General features: G+C 57.2%; 1 protein-coding gene across 1 annotated transcript in view; it reads right to left on the bottom strand.

The window, feature by feature from the left end:
- Nucleotides 1-16947, bottom strand: part of Pmepa1 (prostate transmembrane protein, androgen induced 1) — a 49295-nt gene extending 32348 nt beyond the window's left edge. Inside the window, exon 1 of the mRNA XM_078051881.1 lies at nt 16309-16947. Within this exon, the coding sequence (XP_077908007.1) occupies nt 16309-16417 (109 nt within the window). The 5' untranslated portion in view covers nt 16418-16947. The remainder of the gene's footprint in view (nt 1-16308) is intronic.
- Between the last annotated feature and the right edge of the window lie 2613 nt (nt 16948-19560).

The raw sequence follows: 19560 nt of genomic DNA, 5'->3' as shown, positions 1-19560 counted from the left end.
CTGGACCCCAGGGAAGAGGCTGCATCGCCCGGCAGCAACCCAGGCCTCCCGGGGCCTCACCCTGGAGCCCCCCCCCCCATTCAACTGCCAGAGTGCTGGCCACAGTGACCGGGTACTGACAATCTAGTGGGGACCTTTCCTGGCCCCTCCCAACATCTGCCCAGGGGCAGTGCTGCACCCACCTCCCAGCCAGTCCGTTTTCAGCCCCCAGGGCAAATGCATCTGGAACCACATCAGCAGAGCACGTCAAGCCCCGGGGCTGGACTCCAGGCACGCTGACTTGGGTCTTTAACATTTATCAAATTCTTAGAATTTTTGGTTAAAGAAGGAGCCCACATCACGGTTTACAATCAGAAGGGGTGGAGTAAACACCCCTGCAGGTTCCAAAGGGTCAGGGCCACTGGAAATACAGCCACAGCCCAGCAACAAACCTGCCACACTGAGCCTCTCTAGATGACTTTTTAAGACCCAACACAAGGTAAGTGCTGTGTAAATGGTTGTTGCCCAGAATTGGGTAGGGAGTAATGACAAGGAAAAGCCCATCCCTGTGGCTCAGACCCACCACGGAACACAGAGAGTATCCATTCCTCGCCACCCCTACTGTGTGGCCTTGGACAACTGTGCCTCTCTCTGCGGAATGGAGAGAAAAGAATCCTGGATGTGACGGGGACAGGCATCCTGGAGCTCACTGACGTCTACCTCTCCCTGGGCAGGACTCCTACTCCCACCTCAGCGCCTTTCCAGTGTCTCCTCTCCCAGAAGACTCCCAGCTCTTCCCCTGGAGCCAGGGGCTCCCAGGCCCTCTCCTCTCCCTTTCCACTCGAAGGTGCTGGGATTCCCGGAGCCATCTCTCCTCCTGTCTGCACTGTGTCTCAGAAACAGAATAGGTACATTCCTCCAGCTGCAGACGTGCCCAGCACTGGGCTAGGCACTCTCCCCATATTATCTCATTTGATTCTCATGCTCTATTGCATGGGGTGAGGATTATAGACCCCATTTTACCCGTGGGAAAAAAGAGGCTCAGAGAAGGGAAGCAGCCCACAGAGGCTCTTGCTACGTGACAGAGTATGGACACCTGAGCCACTGCCTCCTCCTTCCCAGGACTGACCATGGCTCCTGACTCCTGTCCTCACTGGAGGGTACAGCCTGCTGGGCTCAGAGCTGGTGAGCAGGTGGAATCATGAGGGTGGGGCAGGGGCTGGACAACAGGGCTGTTGTGGGCAAAGGAGGCAGGAAGCCAGGGGGCACTGAGAGAGGGTGCAGGTCCCCAGGCCTGGCCTTCCCACCAAACCCCTCCCTGCTCAGGCTGCTGCTCCTTGAGAACTGAACCTGCACCAGGCCTATGGCCAGCTGGGGACGAGCATGGCCACTCTGGGCCCTGGAGGAATTTCCAAGGCCAAGGCTGCCAGATGGGGAACAGGCAGGTCAGTTAGCCCTCAGGGACCAGAGTGACAGCCCGTGATCAAGCCCGGTGTTGCTGCCCTTCAGATGGAAGCTGACTAGCAATGCTGACCAGATCCAGGAGGGGCCAAAACTGTCCCTTGGCTGAGCACGCAGCCAATGCTTGAGCCATCAGGGAGAGCTGGAGCAGAGGGCCAGAGCCTGCTGCCAGCCCACCCGAGGCTGGGACAGCACTGCCCGGCTGCAGCGTCCACTGTAGCAGTGCAGCGGTGCTGAGCTACGGGTCAGACCAGCCAGCTCCCACAGTCGTCGAGGGGCAGCGTGGGCCCAGCCGCGGTCAAGACTGGGGTCCTGGCTGTCACACCTCATCAGGATGGCTGTTTAACTCAGTCCCTGCCCTCGGTCAAGGTCTCCCAGGAAGTGGTCAAGCCAAATCAGATCAGAATAAATCAGCAGACGAAGCACAAACGTACGTCAGGAACCCCGGCAGGCCCGAAGCTGCGGACCCAGCCTGCGAACAGCGGGGGCCACAGCCTGGGCTCCTGCCCAGTGCCAGGAGCTGTCTGTCTGAAGCCCGCCCACCCCGCGCTTCCCAGGGCCAGGAGCTTCTGCATTCCACCCCCTGCAATGCCCCTGTGGGCTGCAATAAAAATTCCTAGACAGGTAGTCAGGTCAGAGGCAGGCAGCAGGATGAGCAGGGGGAGGGCGCCTTGCCTTGCCCGGGTCCTGGCCTCCCTGCCGTGGTTCAGCTAACAAGATGAACCTGGACCCGGGACCAGGGGGCTGGGGAGGTCTGCCAAACCCAGCCAAGCTGCAGCAGCAGCGCCAGCACCTCACCCACTGGGCAAGGGGGAGGGAGGCCTCGGGGTCAGGCAGGCGCCCGGCAACCCGGGGCCCTCGCGTCCTCCTGCCTTGCCTTCTAGCCCACCTTCCCCAGAGCTGGAGGGCCGCCAAGGCAGGGAGGTCACAGGCCTGTTCTGTGGAACATACAGCACTTCAAGCATTGCAATAATTAAGTTAAGATTTTTTTCCAAACAAAAACAGAACATGGAGATGTTGGCTAAAAACAGAGACAGGAGGATGTGTGCAGCTATGCCCCGGGGCAGCTGCCTATCGTGAGGGCACTGGCAGGGTCCAGCGGGGCATGGCAGAGCTCCCAGGAAGCACCCAGTGACCGGCTGGCTTCTCCATCATCCGGGAGAGATCCTGAGGTCAAGGTGGAGACAGCACCTGCCAGAAGCATCTCTGAGCTGCCCCTCAGCAGGTGAGGACAGGAGGCCCCGCCTGATCTGCCTCTCCCCACCCCTGCCCCAAGGTAGGACCCTGCCTAGGCCACAGTGGCCCCTCATTCCCTCAGGATGTGACCCAGTGACCTTGATCTCATTAGAATCCAGCTGACCCTGACCTTCAAATGGTCGGGTCACCTCACAAGGTGAAAGGGCCAAGTGCTTCCATTCTGAAAGAGAAGCCCCAGGTCTGTAATTGCTTGTTAAAGGCCCAGAAGGTTCCCGGGACACAGTTCCCAACGTCACTCTCTGTCTCCCTGACCTTTGCCATCTCTAAATGCTCCATGAAAAGAATTTAAAAGTCTCAATGTCTTTCTTTCCGACTGAAACACACACTCGGCTGGTTCACTTTTTCTGCTTAGCCCGTCTCAACACCTCTCGTGAAGCCCTGCTCTGCTTCCCTGGTGCAGACTTAACACGCACTGACCCACGCACACAAGGGTTAAAGCCCGTCCACTTGCCACCGACACCCTCTCCTGGGCGACCAGTCTGCCCTGAGCTTGCAGACCTAGTAGGGCGTGTGTGGCAGGTGGGCCAGGCAGTCCCATGCCTTCTGTCCTCGGAGCCTCAGCCTCTCCACCTGCACAAGGGGTTTGGTGGGTGCCGCAGGATGGCACGTGGCACTGCTCGTGCACCCAGCAGGCCCTCGGTGGATCACAGTGGTGAAGTCCCAGAGGTCAGGGCTGCCTATGGCACGGCGGTTTCACAGAGGAAGAACCAGGGCCTGGGAGCCACAGGGCTGGAGCCCCGACTCTGAAGGGCCACCTAACTCTGGGCCTCGTGCGTACACACATCAGTGGCGGGCCCCAACCCCCAGAACGTTCTGCGGTCCACGCTGTCTGGAGGAAGGCAGCCTCAGCCCTCACCACCTCTGAGTAACAACTCCTAAGACATGACTCATACCTGTCTGGGGTCACCCACATCCTCGTTCCCTGCACAGGAATGTGGGCCAGGTGAGAGGGGAGGGCGGTGGCTCCAGGCTGGCACCGGCAGCTGTCGGGCTGCAGAGCCCCAGAAGTGCTGGAGCTGTTGTGACTTTGAGGCTGTGCCACCACCCTGAGTGTCCCCCCCACCAGCTGGGGCTGGGATGTGTGCCCAGCCCTGGGCACCTGTTCATGGGACTCAGATTCAGTTACAAAGTGTTTTCCCTCAGAGGCACCTGGATCCCACCGCGGGCCCAGCTTTGCCTTTCCACAGCCCTCTGCCCCTGTTTAAAATGGTTACAATGCCATGCTCCACCAACAGAAGCCCCTGCTGATACATGCAGCCACCGGGCGGGGGTGGGGGGGGATCAAAGTCCCCAAGAGACCAGACCAAAGCACACGCAGTGCAGCTCCCTGTGCAGAATCTGCCAATGAAAACTTCCTCTCTAGTGAGGGGCCCAGGCTCCTCAGGGTCTCTGGGGGCAGGTGCTGAGTTGGGCAGAGGCCTCACACCTGGATCTGGGCCCTGGCTGTGCACACAGCTGCCCAGATGCTCAGGAGGGCGCACCTTGGGCCCTGAACTTCCCCTCCACAAACACCAGGGCTCCTGGGGGGAGGAGGAGGGAACCTCTACCTCCCAAGGCTTCCTTGTTCCTATGGGACTCCTGAGGTCAGAGAGGCCCTTCTTACAGAGCAGAAAATTAAGAGGAGAGAGGGAGAGGGAAGGGAGATAGAGGCGAGCCGGGGCTCCTCCGGGCTCTGGGGACAGAAAATCCTCAGGTTATAGAATGTTCCCCTTGGACCCGGGGCTCCAGCTCCTGTCCGAGCTTCTCTGTGATTCTCAGTCCACCTAGCGTCCAGTGCCCTGTGGGTCACGGTGACCCTTCTCCCTTCAGCTGCAACCTGACGCTGGAGGATTCCTGCTGCCTCCTGCTCTGAGCCTCAGGGATCACAGCCTGGTGACCCTTCCAAGAAGGGACTGTGTGGAGGAGGGGCAGGTGCCCAGCCAGCTGAACAGGACACGGGCCCAGCTGGGAAAGTCCAAGAGGGCAGAGGCGTGGGGAGGCCAAGTGCAGCCTCCTTTAAGCCCAGTGACAGGTGTTCTGAGGCCCAGAGGAAGGTGGGGCCATCCCTGCATGGACAGGCGAAGCACAGGCTTTGGAGTCCCACAGCCCAAGTTTCAGGGCTCTGCTGCTGGGTGCCGAGTGAGCTCTGGCAAGGGACTTAGCTCCACCTCCTCAGGTGGAAGGGGCTGCTCTGAGGATCAGAGCTGGCCTGCAATGTGCCTTGTGGGCACCTGCTACCTTCCACAGGAATGGCGAGGGTTGAGAGAGCACCTTGGAGGTGGTGAGCACTGAGAAAAGCCTTCAAGTACACGCAGCTGCAGGGCGTGGGGTTTGTTCTCTAAATCCTGACAGTCTCCCAGATTTCCTAACCCACCCCCACTCACCTGAGTCTATTCTGGGGAGACCCCAGGGCTCACTCTCACTGGAGTAGAAAGGGCTGCTGCACCATGCTCAGGGAGGACTCCAGACCTTTGCAGAAAGAGGCAGGCAAGGAGGTAGAGGCATCGTGCACAGCTGGGTCTGTGACCCTGGTTTTAAAGTGAAGGCTCAGGGGACTGAGAAATCGCAGAGTGGTTAGATCTCACTCCATATCTAACCGTGATCTAGCAAGATCTTTGCTCTCTATTGCACTGGAAGCTACCTTACCAGAGGGCTGCGGGGTCTCTGATACATGCTTGGAGGGGGATCCAAGCCTGAGCACTGGCCGTAGGGCTAGGTCATCCACAGGGGATGGAGGAGGAGCAGCTTCGGGATCACGGGAGGATTGCCCTGGCTTGAAAGCAGCCCAGAGGGACTCCACAGGGACAGGAGCAGCAGGAGGGAGGAGGTCCTAGATTCTGCACGCAGGGACAATTCCTCCTCCTGCCAGTGTGTCTTCAGCCTCTGTTGTTCTCTCAGCCATTTCTCTGTGCAAACAACTTCTAGTTTTCCTGTGAGGCCTGTCTACATCCTGGATGGCCAATAGATTTCATCACTCAAGCCCACAGAACACCTCTGTAAAGATCTGAGCCCAGCCAGGATGGATGTTGCAATTGATTAGCAATGTCTGCCACGGGCAGCAATCACAGTGCCGGGTCGAATGCCGTGCACTCAACACCCCGATCTATACTCTGGAAGCCTCAAAGCAGCTTGATAAATCCTGATTGGATCCTCCTCTAACTACAGGGTTACCAGCACATTTCTTCTTCCAGTGAACTTCCTCACAGCCAGTACCTGGACAGTCAAGCTCTGCACTTGGCCCTGACCTAGGAGATGTAGATACAAAAATACCCAAGCCAGGTTTTCATTCAGTGTGCAAAGTAGGGGATGCAGGGAAGCTGGGCCAGAGGACCAAGCTGAGGAGGGACTCCAGGAAAGAAATCCCAAGGAAACACCCTCAACTAAACTCAGGCAACTGAGGCCAGGCACCGACAGGCAGAGCCTGGGTTTATTTGGACAAGTGGAAGCTGGACCTATAATCACACCTCTGGGCATGTGGCAAGCAACTCTAATTACCCTCTAGATGGGAGGACAGTGACAATTTTATTTGGGGCCCAAAGCAACTCATAAAATTATGGAAAATCAGTAGCATTGCACGTAAGTTCATACACCCTACAGAATTTTGCAACAACCTAACGACTGTCTTTGTTAAAGAGACAGGAGGTGGGGGTGGCCCTGTATACTTAAGCCTAGACGACTAGATGATTCCATGGTGGATCCACTCAACACTAGATTGTCAAAAAGGCAACGGTCTCTGCACTTGTGACTCACTTCAGACTCCCCTCCAGGTCCTAGGGAGAGCCCTTAGTGCCAGCCTGCCCAGAGATCACCACCTACAAGCCTGGGGAGACACACACCTGGACAGGAGGTGCATTTGCTGGATCTGTGTTCAAGAGTGGCATCTAAAGGGGCTGGTGGCATTTAACCAGTCATTTCAACAGTGTAATCAACACCCTCTCCTCCACCCTCTCCATATGCCCACCTCTTTCTCCCACACCATAAATAGATTAGAAAAACAGCTTCCTCCCGTGGCCATGACCCCATAGGCTGCTCGGCTCAGCCCCAGTGAATCACCCTGGCTCACCGCAGCGGCATTCTAAACTGACTGCAGGGTAGCGAGGCGGCACAGACACCAATAAATGAATCACACCTTCCGCAAGACCAAACCTTTGGCTTTTACAGACACCAATTACAAAGGAGAAAGAGAAAGAACAAAGAAATTACTCAGGGTGTTTGCGCAAAGTTGATTCAGAGGTTTACAGAATCATCAGCAACCGAGCTGCTGTGAGGAAGGCCACCAGTGCCTCGGCCAGGGGCAGTGCTGGCCCTGGGACTCCCGGGTCAGTGGGACGGGAGTGGGGCAGGTCCCAAACTCTTGTGGGGTTCTCAGGCTTGACTGGACCCTCTCCCTTTCACTTCTACCCACTTCTGGAGGGTCACTCCAGACCCCCATTAGTCCTTCCCAGGCACAGCTGCCAGCGCCCGTCACCCCTCATGGTGTCCTGAGCGCCACTGGCACGGAGCCCGAGCTGGGGCGGGACAGATGACTTCTTTCCCCACCTCAGTGCAGGAATCCCGAACCCTTGCTAGGAACACGCATGACAGCTGAGTTCAGGGAGCAGTCCCTTCCCGAAGACCTCAGAGCTTTCAAAGCCTCAGTCCAGGACCTGGCAACACAGCCTCCTGCCCCGCGGGACTGTCCCCTGGGCCAGGGGAGGCAAGTGCGGGGCACCACGGTCCCTCAACATTGAGCCCAGGGAGCAGCGGGCAATCAGGCGGCTCAGACCACTTGGCTGGAAAACCCTGGGGACAGGGTGGTTCACTTTGCCAAATCTTCTGGGAAATGACTGCCCACTGCCCTTCTGCCAAGGGCAGAGCCTGGGAAACTGACCTCACCTGCCAGTGGGACTCAGGGTGAGGCTGGGAGGAGGCAGGAGCACTGGGGCCTCCGGCCCCGGTGGACAGAGTCACAGATTCCCAGCTAGTACACGTGTGTGCACACGTGTCCTAAAACCCAGGCACGCTGTACACACGTGATGATGCCATTTCAGATGTCACAGAACATTTTTACATTCTCAGGCACTGACACCCTAACAAATGATTGTGGGATTTGTCACTTTCACTCCAAGCTCTCAAAGCCAAGAGTGGACACATCACATCCTAGTGACCTTAGGGACCCACAGACACTCTTCCATCTCTGATCAATGAAATCAATGACGACCTATCAGTGACAACAGAGGCCATCCCTGACAGACCCCACCAGAAACCGCACTTTACCCAACAACACCCACACCCCCAGCAGCTGAGGAGGACCACACGCCTCTGCACTGCCCCAAGAAGGCCATGCTAACAGCCCAGCCAGGACCCACACAGCCTCCTGCCACCCCCGGCACCCGTGTCAGGGGCAGACTTCAGGGGACACTTTCTCAAAACTTGAACTGCTTGACTGTTCAGAGGGCTGGGGGCAGCCCAGCACTGCCACCAAGAAGCAGCAGGAGGTGTCAGTTCTAGAGGACAGTGGAACTCCAAGGGTCACCTCGAGGAGACCAAATGCAAGCCAGCTCCAGGTACCCAGATGCCAGAGCCAAGGGGGATATGAAACTTGTGACCAAATAACTAAAGGTCTCTCTCTCTTCTACCATCAGAACCACTTCCCAAGCCCACGGGTACAATGACAAATGGTTTGAGTCAAAATCCACGAGAAGGAAAAGCAAAGCAGTCGCCGCATCTCCCAACGCTGGACACCCTCCCACGTCACTGCAGGCCACTCTGAGCTGCCGTCTTCTAAAACAAACACATATTAGAAATTACAGGAAGATCCGAAGGCACGTGAGTCACGTGCGGCCTCTCAAGGTCACATCTGAGCAAAGGCAAGCTCCACTTGAGGCTGCCAAACCCTTTGGGGAAGGAGAGTAGCCAACACTGCTCAGGTCCGCAGTGATGTGTGCAGGAAGAGTCACCCTGGAAACCCTCTCTCCCGGCAGGCGGGGGCAGGCCCTGGCAATGCATTTTGTGGTCCTGATGCCCCCGCCCCTCCGGGCGGAAGTGGGAAGGCACAGGCCTGCATCCTCTTCTGCACCCGCCCTGGGCTGGGTTTGGCTGTCTCAGAGCTGGTGGGTAGGAGGCGAAGGCACAGCTTCCTGCCGCTGATGGTAGAAAGTTCTTCAGTGCATTAAAAATAATACTTGGTGCCAGGGGGGCTTGTCATGGCTTCAGCGAATGTCCTGACAACTCTTCACGGTGGGTGCAAACCCCTCCCCCCACTTCAGAAGAGCAAGTGCAGGCGTGAGAGGGACTGATGGTTGTCAAAGTCCGTACCTCATCCATGTCCTACCCTGCTGGGAGCATCTAGGAGCCTGCCTGCCCGCCTGCCCACCCTGCCTGTTTCTTTACCTCACCAGATGCACAGGAGGTGCCTACCAGACAGGAGGCAGGGGCTTGGCGACTGGAGGGAAATAGACAGACACAGCACAACTGTCTACATGGACTCGCAGCTACTGCCAGGACAGTGTGACCAGGAGAGCCACCAGGAGCTCCTGGACACCAACAGGGAGACCAGTGGGGGACCTCCCTGCACACACTCCTCTCCACTCCCTCCCTGAAATGGACTGATGTCTCAGAGGGGTCAAGTTCACCTGGATCACACCAGCAGGCATACGACAAATGCTACCCAACACTCGAGCACCGAAAGATGCTCTGTGTCCCACGATGACCCCATCAGGCCTCGATTTGGCCCCTCCAGGGGTGGGGTGTATACCAGCCACGCACCCAGCAACCACGGAGACATCTGTTTGCCCCTGTGTCCAGATGTGCCCAGGCGCTGGAGGTAGACTCTGGCTCCTGACGCAGACTGACACGCACGTTTCCAAGGAACATCAGCCAGTGCCTTCTGGAGTGGACCCAGCTGTCTGCTCGGGGGTGACAGAGCTGTCAGCATTCTTCCCTAATGGGCGGGCCAAGATGGACAAGACCTAAAATACCACACTGCAATGGTGAGGCTTGCAAAGCAGCCCGGGGCGCAGGGGCTGGGTGTGGTGTGCACGAGGTAGTGCACAGGCACGGGCTATGGGGCCAGGGAGCCTGAGTGTGAGTTCAGCCTCTCACCAGTTCCTGGCTCTGTGACGTGGAGCAAGCGTCTTACACTCTCTGGGCCTATATCTGCAGTTGGTGACAGCAATGGCTTTGCTCACAGAGTTGCTTTGAAGATTGAGAAAAATTGGTCACTAGTGCCTGGCACATACTAACTAATGTCTCCACATCCAGCTAGGGAAAGCAGGAGAAGGAAAAGTCTACCAGGCACTTGGGAACAGAAGAGAAGCCACTCTGACTCTCAGAGAGTGCAGAGATGTTCCAAACTTTCCCAGGCTCACCCGGCAGTGCTGAAGCCCCTGCCCCCATCAGCCAGCCGTTCTGTGATTTTTTTTCCCAGCTTGGTGACAGACGCTTCTGCCAGTGACTGACAAGACCCCGAAGAGACCCCAGAAGTGTCAGGGTTTGGCTTTGTAGTGTCACCCGATGGGAAAAGAGGCTGGCTGCCGGCTGGGTGTTGCCATGGCTTCCCGCAGGGTGCAGCCCACCTGGGGGAGGAGGCAGCAGCAGTGCTCAGGGAGGAGCTGAGGGTGGCTGCGGAGACCAGGTCCTGGCCGAGACGGTTTGCTCTGCATGGACGCTCACTTCTGAAAACCTGAAAGTGACCCCAAAACTGGGAATCTCCAACCATCACAGGTTTCTGGGCTTTCTGTTCCTGGTTGCTTTGTGGACTGGAGCAGCGAAGTACCTGATGGCACCACCCTAGCTCTGTGCTTCTGGCTCCCCTCCCAGCCCCTGGGCACCAAGGCTGCTGGTATGGAGGTCCCCGAGGACAGCCCCAAGGCCTCCTGCACCAGGGGTGGGCAGTTGGGGTTTTGGCGGCTCAGTCTGCGGTGGGCCTGGAAAGATGGGGAATGTGACATGAATATCCAACGACCTCCACATTCAATGTCGGGGTCTCCAGGTGGGCCGCTGGTTCTAGCGTTCCCAGCTGGTCCCAAGATGGGGAACCCTTTTCCTGGTGAGAGTGGTCTCATTAGGCAGTGTGCCCGAGGGTGGCCTCCAAGGACCAGGCAGAATGGCCAGTGGAGTCTAATCCACTGCCATCCCCCACCAATGAACTCTCAGCAGGGCCACAGCCCTGGGGAGGATCTCCAAACACCAGAAACAGCATGCACCCGGCATCACTGGGACCACACGGCACAGCCATGCCCAGTGACGGCAAGTTCAGGATGTCCATCCTTCTGACCCTTGGTCACACTGCAGGACAAGCCACTAGACAGGGCAGACTGGGTCTGTGAGCAGTTTTTTTGTTTTTTGTTTGTTTTTTTGGCAGTCCTAGGGACTGAGCGCAGCGCTGCTCCACCACTGAGCCAGGGCACCAGCCCTTTTCGTTTTTGATTTCAACACGCGTCTTGCCCGTTGCCCAGGCCAGCCTCAACTTGCGATCCTCCCGCGCTCAGCCTCCCGAGGAGCTGGGCTGACAGGTGTGCACCACCATACCCACGTTGCGGGCTGGTTTCGTAGGGCCTCTCGGGGAGGAGGAAAAAAAGGGACCGTCACTATTTAAAACCCAGAAGTTTAGGGGGCTTGGGGTGCAGCTCAGTGGCAGAGCACTTGCCTCGAGTGTGCCAACACCCTGGGTTCCCAGCTCAGCACTGCAAAGAAGCACTAAATAATCACAATAACTCTAGGAGCTTTACATCAAAATCTAGCCTGCTGGGTCCCTGCAGCTGAAAGACCTGGCCACATGGGGCCCACAGGCAAAGAAGAGCTGAGTGGAAACAGGAGCCCCTTTATTTTATTTTATTCTATTTAATTTAATTTTTGCAATAGTGGGGATGGAACCAGGACCTTGCCCATGCCAGGCAAGTGCTGTACCAGAGTGCTGGTCCCCCAGCCTGCAGGAACCCCTTTAGACAAGACTCACCCCAGCTCCCTGAGGTGCACCTCAAAGGCAACTGAGTTTCCCCGGAACCCTGCCCTCCAGCCTCGGGCAGCCCTGACCGGCGCGGTGCCACCCTCATTGCTCCATGAAAGCAGGCGCCGCAGACACTCGGTCCTACACGTGTCCCCGCCATGCCTGCGTTACACAACACCTTTTAAAAGCAAAGAGGAGCCTTAGCTTTGATCCCCTCTCAGCCCTGTGCATCATACAGGAGCCTGGGGCTGGCCAGACGACAGCCTTCAAAGTTCAATCTGTAGGAGTTGCTTCCCTGTGGGCAGGATTCCAGGTGCCCAGCTCTGTGGAGTGCAACTCCCGAGGAGATGAGGCCTCGCAGGTCCTCTGGCTTGGGCCCTATACCCCACCCCGTGCCTGGACATCCCCTTACTTTATGACTGACCACATCATGGACATCTCAACACTCTGGTCCTGCAGTCCGAGCACCACTGAGCCAGCGGCTCTTGGGGGACAGCCCCCTCACTCTCCTCCTCTTCTGAAGGTGGAGCATACGGCTCTGCAGGGCTTTCTGGGGAGGCACCCTTTCTTTCCTCTTTCTCCCCTGCATACCTAGATGTTTTAACCATCTCCAACCCAAACTGAAGCTGGTGGAGAAGGCAGGAAGGGTGGGAGGAGCTGTGAGTATATGAGTGTGCAAGCACACGTGTACGTGTGTGGGCAGACACAGTCTTCTACGTCTTGACAAATACCGACCGGCCCTTGACCCTCTGCACAGCACGGCTGGAACAGTGAGGTCCCCTGGGAGTCTGCTCTCAGAGCACAGCCACAACACTCAACTCCCTGGTTGCACCATGACCTCAAACTCAGGCAGCCAGGAAGCTGGCGGGCAAGAGTCCTGCGCAGAGGCCCAGGGCAGAGCAGCTGGCTGACACCCATGCCTTCCCATCTCCCCTCGTCCCAGTGAGAGCCAGAACTTCATCTTCAGAGGCGCCCCTCCTTCCCTCCTGGCACACAACAGGTGCTCCCTAAAGGCTGAGTGGACAAGTGGCAGGTGCCAACTTGGAGAGTGAGCTTCCCCAGGCCTTTACAGGGACTGATTTCTGAAGGGAATCAAGGTCCATCTCTAGCAATCAGCAGTCTGACTCTTGGGGAACCAACAGCTAGGTAGACAGTGGTTGCTGGGCAGGGGCACCAACCATGTCTGGAGACACCTCTGGCTGGCAATTGAGAAGAGTATTGGCACCGAGCAGGTAGGGGCCATGAGTGCTGCTAACACCGTACTGTGCAGAACAGCCTTTCTCTGTCACCCAGCAGAACTTATCTGACCCAGAAGGTCCTAGTGAAGAGGCGGACAGACCCTGGGTTCAGGCCACGACAAAACCCGGGCAGCTCACACCAGATCCGCCAAATGGAGAACTGGTGTCCCGTGAGTTTCTAAGGTTTTGAAGCATTTTTTGGAACAGGTTGGAGAAGAGAAATCAGAGGATCCAGGGCCCCAGCTAGATAGCGGTGCTGACAAACAAGACAGCCACTGTAGGTGACGGCACAGAGGCAGGTCCAGGGCAGGGGGCACCCTCCCCAGGGGCTAGTGCAGTGTGGCCCACAGTCTGGGTTGTCTAAAAGTGTGGTTGGCATCTACCTGCCATCAAGATTCAGGCTGGAGAGAGACAGGTTACTTCTGAGAGCTTCCGCAGAACTGAAAAGAGTGCCAACAGAACTGTGAGCCCGGAGGACAGCTTCCTCCAAAGTGCCCAGAAAGTCCTCTAGGGCCACTTCACTCCTGCAGGTGGCTTTGAATCCTCGGGCCCCTGGCTCTGTAAAAGAACTGTATATTTTTTCATTGTATGCTTTGGGAACAGTGAATTCCACCTCTCAATTATCCAAAAAGTGGGATCACAGGAATACCTAATTAAAACTCTCCTGCTCCCGGGTTCAAGGTGCATCTGCTCTGGGTCCCAAGTCCCCAATTCAGGAGGTAGAGGGTGCAGTCTGCATAAATACTGGACCAAACTTGGGATGAGGGGGGCCTTGGGCAACGCTTTTCACTGCTGACTTCCCTCATCTCCAAGCCAAGGGTGCAAACCCCAAGCTCACCAAGGATCCTCCCAGGTCTGAAACTGGGGCAGCTGAAGGCCACACAGGGGAACCCACTGGTAGGGAGGCAGCCTCGAGCCAGACCTTGGAGAACAAAGGCTGAACCTGGACAGACTGTAGAAGTTTAGATTTCACCCATCCTGGCCTCTTCTTTCAGGTGAGGAAAACAGGCTCAGGATGGCTTAAGGGACCTCAGAAGTCAATCTCCTTTTGCAGAAAGTTGTCTTTTTTTTTTTTTTAATAAAAGAACCCCATGGACACTGCCTTGAGGCCCAACTCCAAATCTATCTTCAAAGTTCTACAAGGGCTACAAATAGCTCCCAAGACCTAGGAGGTGGAACTCACCAGCCCTTATTAGTTTCTCCCCTTTCTTCCTTCCATCCTTCCCTCCCTCTCTCCCTTCTTATCTTCTGTTGTAAAGAAACTCCAGGAACCAGAGGCCTTAAGGCTCCCCAGCCCAGCCTTTCAGGGAAATCTGATTAACACTTGCAACAAACTGTTACATTATACCCATGTATTAAAGATGTGTTCCCTCCCTGCCTTGAGGCCTTCTTCCCGGAAACACAGGGAGGACCTAATTGGGGCACCCAGGGATAGGTCACCACCGTTTCAAGCACTAACCCCCAGGGTTCCCCTCCAAGAGTGTATTTGGGAAGTGCCCAGAGCCCAGGCAAGGGGTTCAACATGACACTGTGGTGCCCATGAAGCCTGAGAAGGGACAGAAAGAATGACCGGGAAGTAAAGAGAGGACAAAACCAGAACATTCAACTACACCTAGATCCTGGAATGTGGCGACAGGTGATGTGAACTCCCTGTTGGGGAGCTCCCTCCCCCAGACAGCTCCCGCCCCCAAGGCAGCTTTACCAAGTGGGGGAAGTAATAAATAAGGCAGCAGCAAAGGTACTGAGCAGCCCGGAGCAAGGGCCAGCCTCTCCCCAGACCGGTGCCAACAAACTTTAATAACATCATGATGCATTTCATGACCCCCCACCCCACCCCCCACCCCCCACCCCCGCACCCCCAGTGCACAAATGGCCTCTAGGAAGCAATGGAGCCTAATGTAAGCCAGTTCCCCAAACTCTGGCTCTGGGCAGTTTCTCCTGGACCTCCTGGTCTGCACAGGTCAGGTGGGGTGGGGTGGGGAGGGTGGGTAGAGAGCCCAGTTTTCAATTTCAGGATGGGCCGCAGTGGGTCAAGGGGTAGAAGGACCCATTACTGAAGCCTGGCCACTCTGCCCCTGCCAGGCTGGTCATGGGTTATTTTTACTTCTTGCACCTCACTATACAGGTTCAGGGGCCCCAAACTGTGGCAGCCGCCTGCGGAAACTGGCTTATGAGTCACCTAGCGACTGCCCTCATTCCTAGTGACTGCCCTCGTTCCATGACAGTTGCCCGTGGGCTCCTGGTCCCAACTGGAAGAAGGCTGCCATCAGCAGGGAAGAGCTGTGTCCCTGTACCCAGGGCGCTAGGGGACAAGGAGGAGGAAACTATAGCTCAGGGAGGCAAAGGGTCCCCAAAAGAGTGGACCAGGGGAGGGGATCTATATTAGAAGTCAGAACCCAGGAGTAAGGGTTCAACTCCCCACCCAACCTAACATCTACCTGGTGGGCTACTGAGGAAGGAAGCAGAGGGTGTTTGCTCAGCTTCCGGTTGTACAGGATGCGACTAGCCCAGGGTTCAACACCTGCTCCCCACCCACTCCTAATCCACTGCCCTCTTCTGGGGCAAGGCAGTCCCAACCACAAACGGTCCCAAACTTTTGACTCATTTGTAACCACGGTCCCAGCCAGACTGAGCCAAGCTGTCCAGACAGAGGCTATTTATAGGTGCGTCGGGACACAGACAGTCACAATGACACGAACTGGGGATCCACGTTGGGCCAGAGGCACCGTGGCTAAGCCCTGGACCACAGACACCTAGACATAATTGGTCCTTAGATTCAGCAGATCTCAGACCCCAGGAGATGCACACAGGCAAGAGAATGGCTAGATCCCCCCCAGAGACACAGGTGCTCAGGGAGACTAGGAGACACACTCCTGGGACTCTCTCAGACCCACGGACAACCCAGAGATGCACGGAGACTCCTGAGACGCCAAAGCCCCAGAGAGACACGCCGAAGCGCACACCCCATGGACACACCAAAATCCACTCTCTGACATCGCGACGCAGCGCCACAGACACTCCAGACACACACTGCGGCCCCAGACACTTCACAGACCAGACAGTGTCTCACACAGCCGCCCCCACCCTCCGGCCAAAGTTGATAAAGAGCCGGCCTAATTGCGCCAGTGCGACAGCCCCTGAGGGAAATAAAATTTAAACTTCACGGATTCGGCCGCCCCAGCCCTCCCTCGCCGCGCGCCGCCGCTGGGCCCCGGGTCCGAGTCCGGGCGGGCGGGGCGCGGGCAGCGGGGGCCGTGCCAGGCTAGCAGCGCCGCGGGACAAAGCCGGGCCGGACGCCAGCTGCCGCGAGCCGGGAGGGCGCGCCCGGGACGCGCCGGGCGCAGCCGGGGCGCCGGGCGCACTGCCCGAGGGGGCGCGCACCTCCCGGGCCCCAGCCCGCAGCTGCGCCCCGACACCGGTCCGAGTCTGATGGGGCCTCCGGGGAGGGGGCGCAGGGTCACTCACTGATCTCCATGCTCTGGAACAAAGAGCGTTTGCAGTTGCACGTGCAGGAGACATTGGGCTGCCCAGCGGCGGCGGTGGCGGTGCTGTTGACCCCCATCAAGCGGTGCATGGACGGCGCGGCGGCGCGGCGCGGGGCGCGGGGGGCGCGGGGGCGGCCGGGGGGGGCTCCGGCCTGCGCCCGATGCTCGGGCCCCGCATGCAGGAGGCGCGCGGCGGGGGAGGCGCGCCCCGGCTCGCCTGGCTCGGGTCGCCGCCAAGTTCCCGGGGCGCCTCGGGGCTCAGTGCGCCGGGCCGCGCTCCTCCGCGCCCTGCGGCCGCCGCTCGGCAGCCCCGGGGGCGTCGGCAGTGTCCGCGGGTGGCGTCCGGAAAATGGGCTGGCAGCCGGGGCGCGCGGTGCCGCCGGGGCTGAGCCTCTGCCGCTGGCTTCCCCCAGCCGAGCGCCTCCGCCGCCGCCGCCGCCTCCTCCTCATTCAAGTCCAAGGAGATCGGGTTTCGCTCCGAGACCGCGGTCGGAGGCAGGCAGACGGTCTGACGTCAGCGCTAGACGGGGCTGCCGGTTCCCACCGCGCGGGGGCCGGGGAGGGGGCGCGCGCTGCGCCAATCCCCGCCGAGGTTCCCCCGCACCCCCTCCCCGGCCCGGGGGGCGGGGTGACGGGAAACGGGGCGGGCTCTTAAAGGGCCAGAGCTTGGCGGCCGGTGTAGACCCGGGACCCGCGCGGTGAAGGCGGGGCACTGTGCGCCCTCCCAACTGGAGTCAGCTCGGAACTCCGGTCCCGCACAGAGGGCGTCCCCACGAGCGAGACTCGCGGGAGTTGCTCGCGCCCTCCCCCCCACTCTCACCCCTGAGGTCCTTGACCCAGGCTTTTGGGGGTAGGCTGTTTCTGGAGAGCTGATGTCCCTGGGGTTTAGGGCTCAGAAGTCAGAGAAAGCGGGAGGAGCCCCCAGATCAGTCACCCATTGCCGGATATCGTAGGGGACTCCGCCTCCAGTTCTGCAGCCCCTAGAGGATCCTAGCCCACTAGGCCCCCCAAGCACTTTAACCCGACCCGAGGCAGTTGATTTGGAAAGACGGGAACTCGGGTAGACACGCCCGGGACAGCTCTGAGAAACGCCCGGGGGCCCTTGTCATGTAAATACGTGTCCGGGACTGGTGTATTGTCGCTGCCCCAGCCGGCTGGGCCTCGGACGAATCCACACCCATTGTCTGCTGCCTGAGGGGCCCCCGGAGTGGGGGGCGTGGCTCCGGAGTTCAAAGGGGGGGGGTCTGTGGGGGTGTACTTTTATTTCATTAAGTTTTAATTACAAGAGTGCTACAAGAACACATTCTCCTGGTTTAAAATATTACATAAGAGGCCTCTCCTCCCTAGCACAACTCTAACCTCTCAAAAATGTGGTGTGGCGCCTGGTAGACTCTTCCCTAAATCGCCACTTATTTAACAAGCACTTATGGAGCGTCTACTGTGTGCCAGAAGGGGTCCAAATAGTAACTGAACCCCGTATCAACTAGGAGAAGCAAAATATTCTATTTTGCGAATCAGAAAGCTGGTCGGCAAAGCTGTTCCCTGTGGTCACACAGTGGTAGAGGTGGAGTTCCTACCAGGGTCCCTGGGTATCTACCCCTCCACACATTTCTAGTTCTTTAAATATCCACGTGCAGTATTCTATAAATCCTGGAGTTTTATTAATGAGCAAGGGTTCCTTTTGTATTCAGAGGGAAAAAAGCTTTTACAAGTCATTTTATTTTTAATAGACTGGATAGAGAAGGAGAAGGGCGATTTGGGAGGTGGTGGTGCAGAGAGAATGATGGGGACCTGAACAGTTCATCCTGTAACCCTCATAGAAAGTCAGCTGGGTTTCGGCTGCTCCTGCCGGGAAGCACAGGCTGATGCTGTCCAGCCCTCCTGGGAAGGCTGGGCAACCAGCCCAAAGGGTTCAAGCCACCTGTGGATGGCCGGTCAGAGCTTTGTGGGGAAGCTCCCAAGTGTCCAGTCTAGAGAGATGTTCACAGTTGCCAAAGGTCATCTGTTTGAGAAGGGAAACTGTTGTAAAGCCACTACCCAGCCCTAGGACAGGACCCAAGCCCCCAACAGTAAGGCAGTGTCTCTGCCTTGGGGAAGAGGTTTTTCTCCACAGGGACTTTGACTAGGGAAGGTCTTGCTGCAGCGTGGCCCCTGTAACTTGAAGGCAGGCTGGGGAGTCCCGAACATCCTTGGAGGGCATTGAAAGTCTTGGTTGGGCCTTGGCATGACCCCAGTTCCACTCATCTTCTAGGCACACCTCCCACCAGTCATCCTTTCTTTCATTCAATCAACAAACTGCAGCCCTGCACAGAATTCAGCAATGCCAGACAGAGCCCCTGCCCTCCAGGAAGTCTCTGGGTGATCTGGCTCCTCTGGCTGCAAGAAATCACACTTTGATTGTCTTGGAAATGAGGCAGCTTTTACACAATGGAGCAGAACACCAAAGGCAAAATAACCAGTTAATTCATTGAATTGACAAAAACAAACCCACTCACAGCCCTTGACCTCCATCGATCTGTCTGGGACAAGAGCAGTGGTCACTTTTCAGAGTGCTACAGTGCAGTCCCACTTCCTGACTCAGGTGTTGTGTGGGAGTGGCTTACGGTCTTCTGCCCTGGTTCCACAGATTCCACCTGGAGGGCTTAATGCTAGGTGTCCAGCATGGGAGGAAGAACTGGGTCCCTAAAGATGAGTGGTGCACATCTATGTGACCTTGGCTGAGTGTCTTCCTCTGCAAATTGTGGCCACTGACAGCACCTTCACGTGGCATGACTGTGAGGAAGGAGGGGCAGAAGGCCGAATTCAACTTTCACAGCAACCCTGAGGGGGGGGGGACATGCTGTCACTTCACTTTCCATTTTGCAGGGTGAGCCATTGATGATTTGCCCACTGGCAGAGGCCCTGGCTGAGTTGGGTCTTAGGAAAGGACAAAATTTCTTTGGAAGGAACCCAGACTATACCGTCTGCACTCTCTGGAGGTTATGTGGGTGCCTAAGGCTGTCTTGTAAACCTCAGGAGACTTCGTGAGATTTGAGTTTCAGATAAACCTAAAGGTTTAGTATAAGTATATCCCATGCAATATTTGGTATATACTTATACTAAAAATGTACATGTTACTTATCTGAAATTCAATTGTAACCGCATGTCTTGCATTTTTATTTGCTAAATCTGATAACCCTGTGTATGCCAGGCATTTTGGAGCTAGGAATTCAGCCATGAGGGAGCATAGCTG

Source organism: Ictidomys tridecemlineatus, chromosome 5 (genome assembly GCF_052094955.1).
Source record: "Ictidomys tridecemlineatus isolate mIctTri1 chromosome 5, mIctTri1.hap1, whole genome shotgun sequence".
Taxonomy (NCBI): domain Eukaryota; kingdom Metazoa; phylum Chordata; class Mammalia; order Rodentia; family Sciuridae; genus Ictidomys; species Ictidomys tridecemlineatus.
Note: the sequence above shows the minus strand (reverse complement) of the source record. Positions and strands in the feature narration are given on the sequence as shown.